Genomic DNA, 13413 nt, shown 5'->3' with positions numbered 1-13413 from the left:
TCCAAACTATATCCACAGAGATTTTCTCACATGATCCTTACAACCTCATGGAGTAAGTATACACTGAAGATGACTTTAAGAGGCTGCCTGACTTGTCCCAGATTATGTGGTTGATAGTACTGAACACTGGCATTTAAAATTAAATTCTCTTTGCTCAAATCGAAGGTCAACATGGAGATTTATATATATGTTCTTGATGAATGTCCTAGGGAGTACATTTTGTTATTTTCTGTGCTCTTCCAAACTGTCAATGGATCTAATAACTGATCTAAAGGAGGCAATTAAAGAGTGAGTATTCTAGATCAAAACTTTTTCCCAAACTGTAGGTTTCCCTTACTGGAAATTTAATTTGACATAATATTCAATTATCTCATTTTCAAGAGATAAAAAAAGAATCACTCTTAGCTACAAATTTTAAACACACAGCACTTTTTTTAAAATGCCATACAAATGACAGCATAAGAGGATTCATTGCAAAAGCACAGCTAGCTAGATGTTTCCAAAAGTAATATTAATGAGTATAATATTGTAATACCGTAAGAAATTATATTTGGTTTTAGAGTCCTTTTCTCACATAGCTCCTAAAACCCTTGAAAATTCCTAAGTGCTGAAAGCTATAAGAGTGTCTTTTGTTACGTGACTGAGATGCCTTTTAGAAAGCTCCTAGGTGACTGAAGGGTGGAGGCTGGTAATCAGGGGACTCGGCTTTGTAATTAGAGAGGTGTAGCTTTCAGTCCTCCCCCCGACCTCTGGGGAGGGGAGACAGGCTGGAGATTAAGTTCAATCACCGATGGCCAATGGTTTAATCAACTGTAGTTGTGAACGGAACTATGTATTTCACAGAAACTACATAGAAAACCGAAATGGCGGACTATGGTGAGCTTGCAGGCTGGTGAGGTGAAGGTGGGCACAGAGATCAAGGACAGGGGTGTGCCATTAGGGAACTCCAAAGCTCCCTGTTCCTTTTCACATACATTGCCCTATCAATCTCTTCTATCTGACTGTTCCCAAGTTACATCCTTTTATAATTAACCAATCTCCTAGTAAGCAAAACGCTTCTCTGAGCTCTGTGAGCCACTCTAGCAAATTAACCAAGCACAAGGAGGGGCCATTAAAACCTCTACTCTTTAAACCAGTTGGTAAGAAACACAGGTGATTCGTGGACAAGTGACTGGTTTCTGAAGTTGGGCAGAGGAAGTAGACAGTCTAATGGGACAAGCTTTTAACATGTGGGATCACATTCTAGCTCCAGTTAGGCTGTGTCAAAATTGAATAAATTGCTTGGTGGTACAGAAGGAACACACACACACACACACACTCACACACACACACACACAAATACACACACACAATGGACTAGGGGGACAAAGTTCTTGGAAAATAAAATCAGAGATTTTATTTTTATTTAGATGCCTATATTATTACAAAAACATTCCCTTGAAATTCACTAACACTATTGAACACAAATCTTTTAAGAGTCCCAGTATAAAAACTTGGAAATTTTTATGCTGCAATTCTCTCAAGTGAATTTCTTAAATTCTGTAATAAAGAACTAACCTTTTAAGAAAATATATTTTAGTTAATAAATTAATCCAAACCTGTGCGTACCTCCCACCACCCTCCTCTTACCACTATTGCTGCCAACTGGCCCCTGCACTTCCTCAGTGACATGAAGGACACTTCCCAGACCCCCATGGAAGGTATTAAGTCAATAAACACCATTATGGCTCTACCAGTTTGAAGCTGGCATCTGTTCTCCTAGGTAAGTAGTCATGTTGTACTAACTGTTAGGTATTTTTACAATCACCCCTCATATAACTATACAGATAACTCATTGGTTTGGTTCACATTTCCCCCTCAAAATTCATTAGAAGGCTTTCTTTGGCCACAGTGTTTGAGAAAAGCAGCTCCCCCTATAAACACCACACAGCCCCTGCCCTCGTCAACATGCTCAGGTCATTATCTCCTTGACCTGCTTCATTTCATAGCACGCACTGCACCCTCCTTGCATAAAATCTTCTTTTTATTAAATTTTTTAAAATTAATTTATTTATTGTGTTTACATAGATTCTAGTGTCTCCCCAAAAGCATCCCCCCTCCCCCGTACTTCCCTCAACATCTCCTTGACCTGCTTCATTTCATAGCACGCACTGCACCCTCCTTGCATAAAATCTTCTTTTATTATAAAATTTTTAATTTAGAAAATTAAACTTAACAGGATGACATTGATCAATAAGAGTACACAGGTTTCAGGTAAACATCTCTATAGTACTTGAACTGTTGATTATGTTGTGTGCCCATCACCCAAAGTCAGATCACTATCCATCACCATATACTTACTTATTCCTCTTTACTGCCCTTCCCCATATCTTTATTAAAGTTTTAAATCATTTTAATTATATAATAAATGGTTAAGGAGTTAAGGGACATGGATATTGAGTTATGGGGGGAAAAAGTCTCTTTAATTCCATACTATGTTAAACCGAAAAGGACTTAAACAAGTCAACAACTATATCGAAAGTCTCTGTACAAAAAAAGCCTCATTAAACAGTAATACTGGGAGAAGCAATCCTTAAGTATAAAGTAAAACAGTCCTTAAGAGATATTAAACTAAAAAAATGAATAGAGCACCTAATGAAAAGTATAGCTTTCCTCTCTTATGAACTATCTTTGTTTACATGTATTTGGTCATGACTGCTGCTGCCACTAACCTGTCTCCTCACTGCTAGTCAGTAGTTTCAGTCACAGAAAGATCTGCTCTCCTCTAAGAAATCTGCCTCTAACACTCTGACAACCTGAACCAAATTCTGATGAAAGGTCGCAGTACTTGATCTGAGCTGGCAGGCAAGACATCTGTCTAAGGTTCTACTCAGTGGCTCGCTGCCTAACTCCCCTGACTTTGATCATGAACTTTGATTTCCGTTTAGAAAGAAGTTGTGTTTTAAAAACAGCTAAATCTGAAGACATATTAAACTTAACAAGGCAAATAAACTTTCTAGGCATGATTTAAAGGTTAAAGTTGAACTAGTCTTTCTAACCTATATCTAAGTCTTAAATTTTACCTGAAATCCCAGATCTCCAGCACAGTACTATTATTTAATGATTTTCATTTTATAGAGACTTATAGTTAGTTTTTGATATGTTAAAATCTTTTTCAATTTAACATTTTATGGAATCAAAAATTACATCCATATTATTTAAACTAACAGTTTATTCTAGTCTCTAAAGTATAGACTCTACAATCTAGACAGACAGTGGTTAATAACAGGGGCTCAGATCTCAGCTCTCAGTCTTATCACTTGTGTTATCTTCTGCAAGTCAATTATCACAGTAAGCTTCAGCTCCTCATTCATAGTAGTGTATGCGGTTAATAACAGTAACAATGTTTACAGGGTTAATAACAATACTTGATAGGACTGTATAAGGGTTAAATGAGATAATGCATATGGAAAGCTCGGCAAGTACCTGGCTCCTAGCAATTGCTCAATGAATCCAATTTATGAAAAAATATTTACTGAACACCTACTATGGGTCAGCACTGTCCTAGGTATTGAGATAGAACTGCCTTAATGGTTAAACGTAATTCTGACTCTTATGAAACTTACCTTTCACTTAGGGGAGACAGACAACTAAAAACATACCGTATGCTATAATGTCAGAAAACCTAACCATAACTAAAAGAAGTGAAAGGGGAGAGGTGGAACATGTGGAGGGGAAGTGTTATTTCAAACATGGTAGTCAGAAAAGGCTTCTCTGATGAAGTAACATTTGAACAGAAACTGAACTAAGTAAAGAACAGGCCTTGTGTATATCCAACATGTTGCTAATATAAGGATGATGATAATGACTAATCAATCACCCCTGTTTTTAACAGTGCCTTTCATCTTTCATATCTGTGTACAGACTTTGGGAGGCAGTACAGGAGAAATCAGCCAGTGGAGGGGAAGAGTGTGTTGAGTGCCACTAGCTTTGTTACCATGAGAGAGTTAAATTATTTCTCTACCTCTAGATTGTCTAGTAGTCTATACTTTTGAAGATAAGATAGATACTGCTTTGGCCACTATGTCCTCCAGTTAGGCATTATGATGATATATTTTTATTTTTATGGATCAAAGAGAAATAAATGGGAAGAGTCTTAAAACTAAGTTGCTATAAACAGAAATTATATTGAGACAAAATAGCATTCTTTATGTAGGTTAAAAACGAAGTCTGGCAAGAGAGAAAGATGTTTTACAGCACATTATACGGTCAAAGACATTAACTTCCTGCACAAATTAAATCAAGAAATAGATTCCAATTATAAGAGTACAAATGACTTCTCAAAGGAAGATACATAACATATAATACAGCCATAACAAAATCCATATCAGTTCTCCACTCATAATTGAAAATTACCTAATTCTCACAACCTCTGCTTTGTGACTTTCCTGTAAAAGAGTAACACAGCTCTTTAAATCAAGTGCATAACAATATTTACAACAGATAATGATTTGCATATTTCATTTTAGATCAGGTTAATAGCTATATCAACTTTAAATTTCCACTTCATAAAACAATCATATACAGTCCCTCAATGTTCTATAGCTTTCAGTTTAGAATCATTTTCACAGCTCGTGCTATAAAATGATGAGCTAATCTGCTCCACAGCCAGTGTTGGGGGTTTGGGAGAAAGAACAGTCCTGAGAATCTACTGATTTATCTATGCTTTTGTCATGAAAAATTTCATCTAGTGAGAGGTGCAACTTTATTTGAAGTTACATATTCTCACTGAAGACTAGATCTGCATTTTTATGAGCCTCTTTTAAGGCTTTGGTTTCTCAGGTTAGACCTGGCTAAGAAAGATGACAAGGCAAATATTAGGTTGGGTTGTGAAATCGGGTATCAGTATCTCAGAAAACACAGTTGTATATATTGTTAACCTAACATGGGTAAAACTACCTTTATTACACTAAATTTTATTTCATACTGAGATATACTGGAATTAAAGTTCATAATTTCACATGTACAATTAAGTATATAAAACTCTTGTCACATAAAAGTACTGAAGGGAGGCCTGACCAGGCGGTGGCACAGTGAATAGAGCATTGGACTGAGATGCAGAGGACCCAGGTTTGAAACCCCAAGGTTGCCAGCTTGAGTGTGGGCTCAGCTAGTTTGAGCACAGGCTCACCAGCTTGAATGCAGGGTCACTGGCTTGAGCGTAGGATCATAGACATGATCCATGGTTGCTGGCTTGAGCCCAAATTCACAACTTGAAGCCCAAGGTCGCTGGCTTGAGGAAAGGGGTCACTCGCTTTGCTGTAGACCCCTGGTCAAAGCACATATGAGAAAGCAATCAATGAACAACTAAGGAGACTAAGGAGCCGCAATGAAGAATTGATACTTCTTATATCTCTCCCTTCCTGCTTGTCTGTCCCTGTCTGTCCCTCTCTCTGTCTCTCTCACACACAAAAAAAAGTACTGAAGGGAGGGCAGTGGTGAAGAGAAAAGGTCAAGGTTGTCCCCTAGGTTTATGGTTTGAGCAGCTGAGTATTTGTTGGTATCATTTACTGAGAAAAGAAAGACAAATATTGGAGTTAAAAGTGAAAAACTCAGTTTTAGGTGAAAAGTTGGAAAACATTAGTTTTGGGAACTACATAAATCTGAAGGAGAAATACAAATTTGCAAGTATATTGATGTATAAATAGTCAATGAAGCCATGAGAATAGATCACCTTAAAACTAAAGAGCTCTTAAAATTCTGCAAGACAATAGCTGTTAATTCACTGATGGAAGAGAAAACACTGATACACTTTTTTAACTAGAGAAAATATGTGACAACTTCATCTAAAATAAATAATTTGTAGCCTGACCAGGCGGTGGCACAGTGGATAGAGCATCGGACTGGGACGTGGAGGACCCAGGTTTGAAACTCCAAGGTCACCAACTTGAGTGTGGGCTCATCTGGTTTGAGCAAGGCTCACCAGCTTGAGCCCAAGGTCACTGGCTTGAGCAAGGGGTCACTCAGTCTGCTGTAGCTCCCGGTCAAGGCACATATGAGGAAGCAATCAATGAACAACTAAGGTGCCACAACAAAGAATTGATGCTTCTCATCTCTCTCCCTTCCTGTCTGTCTGTCCCTATTTGTTCCTCTCTCTGTCTTTGTCACACACAAAAAAGAAGAATTTGTAGCCTGACCAGTGGTTGCACATCAGATAAAGCGATGACATGGAACGCTGAGGTACCAGGTTTGAAACCCCAAGATCACCAAGTGTGGGCTTGTTCGCTTGAGCACAAGTTCACCAGCTTGAGTGCAAGGTGAGGTTGCCAGCTTGAATACAGGATCATCAATATGATTCCATGGTTGCTGGCTTGAGCCCAAACATTGCTGGTTTAAGCAAGGGGTCAGTGGCTCGGCTGGAGCCCCCAGTCATGGCGCATATGAGAAAGCAATCAATGAACAACTAAAATGAAGCAACTACGAGTTGATGCTTCTCTCTATCCTCCCTTTCTCCATCTCTCTCTCAAAATCAATAATAAACATTAAAGAAAAATTTGTGTAGGGTTTCCTGCAGTTAAAATGGAAAAGGGGGTAGGGTGGGGATGGGAAAATACTAACAAAAAATGAGCCATCTCATAATTCTCGAAATTATACAAAAAAGTCAATGCCATGGCCACAAGAGTAAGTGTTTAGCAACTGCCAAAATCTTCCATGAGAGGATTTTAAAGCTCAGCCCATAGGTAAAGAATGAGTAATAAAATACAAGTTCAAATATAGACCTTATGTTCTAGACTTACAAACAAAAGTATAATAATTTTCTTATAAATGTCCTTAGCTCAATCTGGATTATACACAGCATTCTGGGGAATAACACTTTAGTTCATATTAAAAATTACTCCTAAATATATAAAACTCAAATCAGCAAATATTAACCTTTCAGGTTTTATGACTTCCATATTCCTATACTGTTCCTCATAGTAAACAGCCCCCAAAGGAAAGGACTCTTGCTGACCCCAACCTAAGTTCCAAAACATAGCAACTACTCAGCCATTGTTCCACTTTGGTCCGGGCCCCACATGATTCACCTCAAAAACACAGACCTCCCTCATACCCATTCCTTACCTCACAAACGTTTTAAAGCACATAAAAGTACTGTGTACTGTGATAGACTGTAGAGGGAAAAGGACCGAGAACTATCTCTCACCAGCTACCTGGCTCCACGTAGGAGAGTTTTAATTGACTGTCTTGGAGAAGAGTAAAACAGTTTTTAACAGTTTCTATGTCTTTCATTTACTGTAAATTTAATGCCCAAAATTAAAATTCTAATTTACTCATGATTTCTGGACATTTTCTTTGACTTTTAAATCTTCAAATATTTATAAACCGAATCATTCAAAGACTGAACCTTATAACGTGAAGAAAAGACTCACAGTCTTTCAAGGAAAACCAGGGCAGTGAAAAAGCTAAACCATTTATAACCTAGCAGACAGTGAATAAAAAGGCAACCCACCTGAATAAAACCAAGGAACTTGTTTCAACCATATTTGTACGAGTAGTAATCGCAAAACCCTTTTGTTTCCAAACTACTATAAATAATCTGAGAACTTTGTACTATGGGAAATGTTAACTCCCAAAGCATTCTTTAAAAAATAAAATAAAAAAGTGTGTGTGTATTTAACTATATATCTACATTTCCATATATAGATACAAATGCACCTACCTTAGGAATAGGATTCAGCAGAACTACACCTGATTTCTTAGTGATGACCTGTTTTGTTGAATAGTGATGTTCTATAAGTTGAGGAATATTTGAAAACCCAGTACCTTCAAATCGATACATATTCTGGAAAAGAACAGTAAAGTAGAATACAGTCATTACTTCAGCATTATCACATTCAACAATAAATTAAGTTTCATTTAAGATAAACTATTGTTGCACAACAATGTGAATACACTTACACTACTGAAGTATATATTCAAAAATGGTTAAGAGCAGGGGTCCCCAAACTACAGCCCGCGGGCCACATGCGGCCCCGAGGCATTTGTCCAGCCCCCGCCACACTTCTGGAAGGGGTACCTCTTTCTTGGTGGTCAGTGAGAGGAGCATAGTTCCCATTGAAATACTGGTCAGTTTGTTGATTTAAATTTACTTGTTCTTTATTTTAAATATTGTATTTGTTCCCATTTTGTCTTTTTACTTTAAAATAAGATATGTGCAGTGTACATAGGGATTTGTTCATAGTTTTTTTTATAATCCGGCCCTCCAACGGTCTGAGGGACAGTGAACTGGCCCCAAGTCTAAAAAGTTTGGAGATCCCTGGTTAAGAGTAAGCTATGTGAAGTAATAAATGTATTATCTTGATATTGGTACTCATTCTACAATGTATATCAAATCATTACATAGTACACTTTAAATATATACAATTACATTTGTCAATTATTTCTCAATCAAGTTTTATATATATGATACATATATGTATATAACAGGATTATCATTCTATTACTTTACTCAAAATATTCCATTAATTTGTATTATATCACTCCATTACTTTATATGTCATTCTATTACTTTACTCAAAATTCTTATCTCCCTTAGAATAAAAGCCAGTCTTTATATAAAACTCTATATAATCTGTGCTCCATCAGCTTTCTTACCTCATCTCTTACCACTACCCCATTCCACTGTGGCCACATTCACTTTCTTCTTGCTTTAAAAATGCACTCTATACATTCCTTCTTCAGATCATTTACATTTGTTGCTTGAAATAGTTCAGCGAATGGCCATATAATGACTCCCTTACTGCCAATCTTTCATCAGAGGTTACCTTTTCAGTGAGGCCTACTCTGGCCACCCTACACAATGTTCAATATCCACTTCCTCATCCCAGCTAAATTTCTTACCTCCTTCTTCTTATTGAATTTTCCTCCTTAGGATTTATCACTAACACCATATACATATTACTTACTTATTCTGTTTATTGTCTATCTCCTTCTCCTCTCAAATTAGAACTTATGGGGTGAAAAGTTTTTATATTTATTTTGTCCACCACAGTAACAATGCCTGGCATATATTGCCTGAATAAATAAACATGTGTGACTGAAAGAAATGCAATGCACATAAAATTATTGTAAAGTCAAAACAACAAGTAAGACAACTCAGAAATGAACAGCAGAAAGTTCACAATCTAACATACACTGAAGACACTGAAGTACAATAGTTAATAAAGGTAAGTAATGAAATGAAACTAACATAGAAATTTCAAATCAGACACGTGTCATTACATATTATATGATATAAACTCCTAATATACTTCTTACAACTAGAGAAACAGTAAGTAAAATAATAAGAATTTTCAGTTTGCTTTTCTTAATTTAGGAACTGATGTAGTTTTTAATGTAAAAGCAGTTTTCTCCCACTGACACAGTAATTGTGATGGACCAATACAAAGGGATATAAGCAGCAGTTACTCCCTTCATGGAATAAGAAACTGATCCATAGCAATAACTTTTTTAAAGCAATCACTGAATCAGTGAAGTTCTGAGTCTGAATGCAGTGCAAACCAATTAACTCATTTCCGAAAGATGAAAATGAAGTAATGAATTTGAAAAAAATGTGGAGACTGTGTGCTTATCACTTCTCAGCCTTTTGGCTAAGATCATGTGATGACTTTGTGCTCATTAAGCAACCAAAAGGTCAAGAATAATACAGTCATTAAAACTGATGCAAAAAAAAGAACAAAAAAACCCCAAAACTGATGCAGGCTTGTTTCTTAATGCAGTTAAAAATCTGAATATTATATTTGACCTTGTGCCAGATCTGTATAAATTCCTTATAGTTCAGATGGCCTGAGGTTAGGTTCACATACACATGGATTTTTTAATATTTTCCTACATGCTTTAACAATAATATGACTGAGAGAATTCAGATTAACTTTTAAATAAGAGACCTCTTTGGATCTAAGACTGTTACTAATGATCTCTTATCTGAATTCCAAAAGAAGCAGTAAAAAATAGTAATACAGAATAAATTTCTACAAAGATCATTTTGTTGTCAGTTGTATATTTAAAATATCACATGTTATGTCATTTAAAAAATAAGAAGTATATAGACCTGGCCGGTTGGCTCAGTGGCAGAGTGTCAGCCCGGCATGTGGAAGTCCAGGGTTCGATTCCCAGCCAGAGCACACAGGAGAAGCGCCCATCTGCTTCTCCACCTCTCCCCTCTCCTTTGTCTCTAGCTCTCTCTTTCCCACCCGCAGCCAAGGCTCCACTGGAGCAAACTTGGTCCCAGGCACTGAGGACTGCTCCATGGCCTCTGCCTCAGGCACTAGAATGGCTCCCATTGCAACAAAGCAACGCCCAGATGGGAAGAGCATCGCCCCCTAGTGGGCTTGCCAGGTGGATACTGGTTGGGCACATGCCGGAGTTTGTCTCTGTGCCTCCCAGCTTCTCACTTCAGAAAATACACACACACACACACACACACACACACACACGCGCGCGCGTGCACACACACACGTATGAATGAAAATATTGTATGACTAAATTTTTATAAGATAGAAATTATATAGATATGTATAATTAGAATGTATTTTTTAAATCTCAAAGAACATATGCTGAATCCATAATGGGGTATTACTGTGAAGCATGCATTCCATGATCCATAATTCTGAATTTCTATCAAGAGTACATATTACTTCTGTTTCTAAAACACTTATTGCAGCTAGAATTGTTCCTGAGTTGTCACTGTGCTGCTTAAGAATCAATCTCACGCATAGAGATGAAAACACATAAAAAACAGATTTTGCTCCTATACATATTTAGAGAGGACTGTTATTATACAAGGAAGTCAAACAGAACAGAATACGCACACAAAAATGAGACAGGAATTCAATGTATGTATAAGTTTCCTGAGTAGATCTCACACAAAATCGAGGATAAGTAGCCTTAAGGAAAAAAAAGAAACATGAAAGAAGGAAAAATAATTTCTGAAAAAAGGTTGAGATAAAAAAGAATAAATAAAAACAAAAGACTAAAACACTCTTTTTGGTAAAATGCCTAAAAAATAAAGACTTTAGCTTTCTCAAATAAAAATGGCATATTGAGTAGTTACAAAGAACGAATTAAATTCGTACAGAGGAAGAATTTAGAGGAGCTTGAGGAATAATATTAATAAGGTTTGGTATGGTTTTTCCTAGTTAACATTTACTCATTCTTCAGATGGTGTCTCAAACTTCCCTGACTTTTCAAGTGACAAGTTTTTATAGCACTGTGTGTTTTTACAACACTTACTATAGTTTATAATTATATATAGTGTATGTGATTTATAAATTACTGTGACCTTCCCCCCTAGACTGTTTCACCATTATATCCCTGGGCCTTAAGAATACTCATTCAATTTGTATTTCCTGGAAATTAACAGTAATAAGGTTTGGGGTTTTTTTTGTATTTTTCTTAAGTTGGAAACGGGGAGGCAGTCAGACAGACTCCCGCATGCGCCCGACCAGGATCCACCGGCATGCCCACCAGAGGGCGATGCTCTGCCCATCTGGGGCGTCGCTCTGCCACAATCAGAGCCATTCTAGCGCCTGAGGCAGAGGCCACAGAGCCATCCTCAGTGCCTGGGCAAACTTTGCTCCAATGGAGCCTCGGCTGCAGGAGGGGAAGAGAGAGACAGAGAAGAAGGAGAGGGGGAGGGGTGTAGAAGCAGATGAGCGCTTCTCCTGTGTGCCCTGGCCGGGGATCGAACCCAGGACTCCCGCATGCCAGGCTGACACTCTACCACTGAGCCAACCGGCCATGGCCAGTAATAAGGTTTTGAACTGGCTTTGGCTTATTTTTAAGAAGGAAGTTTTATAAGTCCATGAGTCAGTAGCAAAAAAACTATCTTATGACAGTGTCATTTTGACTTCAAGGTATTCTTGCCTTCTTTTGAGTCTTTGGTAGGAGTAGACTAGTTAAATAATCCTAAGTGTACAATGATAAAGCCACACTCTTGGAATTAACTGTCATCCAAACAACTTTTATATTCATACTTGCTTTCACTCAGTCTTCCTTAAGTCCCATGGCATTAATTTAAAGGTAGTTCAAAGAGACTAGAGACTGTTAGAGATTGTGGCAACAAAACAAAGTAAACCCAATGGGTACATTTCAGAGACTAGATCCATCAGCTTAAAATGGAATTTAGCACGATAGAAATCTAATAAATATCTATCAAATAAATGATGATTTAATACATTGAGCTATCCCAAATTTCACATAGTAATTACAACCTCCACTTTTGTATTATTTTTATTGATACATATCCCTGGGCCTCACATAGTACTCATTTAAATAATATTTCCTGAATGAATGAATACAGAAAAAAAAGATAATGATACATCATTATACAGCGTGTCCGTAAAGTCATGGTGCACTTTTGACTGGTCACAGGAAAGCAACAAAAGACGATAGAAATGTGAAATCTGCACCAAATAAAAGGAAAACCCTCCCAGTTTCTGGAGGATGATGTGGCAGCATGTGCGCATGTGCAGGTGATGACATAACACCATGTATACAGCAGAGCAGCCCACGGCCATGCCAGTAAAGATGTGGATGGTACAGAGGAAAGTTCAGTGTGTTCTGTGGCTCACTAAATTCGAATCCGTGACCAAAGTGCAACGTGAATGTTGGCGTGTTTATAACAAAGCACCACCACATAGGAATAACATTACTCGGTGGGATAAGCAGTTGAAGGAAACCGGCAGTTTGGTGGAGAAACCCGTTCTGGTAGGCCATCAGTCAGTGACGAGTCTGTAGAGGCTATACAGGATAGCTACCTAAGGAGCCCTAAAAAAATCTGTGTGAGCCCACATCGAACTGCACTGAATAGGTATGAAACTGGGAGAGTTTTCCTTTTATTTGGTGCAGATTTCACATTTCTATCGTCTTTTGTTGCTTTCCTGTGACCAGTCAAAAGTGCACCATGACTTTACGGACACACTGTATAAAGGATTTTCCTGTTTTATTGAAAAATATTTATTATGTTATTTTTCATTCATCGCCATATGTTAATTTCAATTTCTTGGCTCAATCATTCCTAAATATGCATCTTTAATATTTCTCTGTACATGAATTCTATTAATGTTTCACCTACTAAGTTTTAAGCCCACTGAGAAGTAGGTCACACATTTTTTGGTTTCATCTCCTTACAATACATAACATTGTACTTCGAAAAAAATGAGTGTTTAGCCAATATGTGTCATAAACAATTAGAGAAATATGAACTGGCACTTTCCTATAAGAGGATAAAAAATTCTTTCTAGGGCACTTTTGTATTAGCACATGCAATTCTTGTTTTATCATATACAAAAATAAAGATCTGATAAATATACACTTATTTATCAAATGGAACAAAGCTATTTGAATTTCTGACAACCTACTAACATTTATGAC

The 13413-nt window shown here is 37.2% G+C and overlaps 1 protein-coding gene across 5 annotated transcripts in view; it reads right to left on the bottom strand.

The window, feature by feature from the left end:
* Positions 1 to 13413, bottom strand: part of FER (FER tyrosine kinase) — a 460210-nt gene that overhangs the window by 212393 nt on the left and 234404 nt on the right. For all 5 annotated transcript variants that reach the window (XM_066381979.1, XM_066381978.1, XM_066381980.1 and 2 more), the window contains one exon: positions 7700 to 7822. In XM_066381979.1, the coding sequence (XP_066238076.1) occupies positions 7700 to 7822 (123 nt within the window). The remainder of the gene's footprint in view (positions 1 to 7699; positions 7823 to 13413) is intronic.

Source organism: Saccopteryx leptura, chromosome 4 (assembly GCF_036850995.1).
Source record: "Saccopteryx leptura isolate mSacLep1 chromosome 4, mSacLep1_pri_phased_curated, whole genome shotgun sequence".
Taxonomy (NCBI): domain Eukaryota; kingdom Metazoa; phylum Chordata; class Mammalia; order Chiroptera; family Emballonuridae; genus Saccopteryx; species Saccopteryx leptura.
The sequence above is the reverse complement of the archived record's forward strand: the minus strand, read 5'-3'. Positions and strand labels throughout refer to the sequence as shown.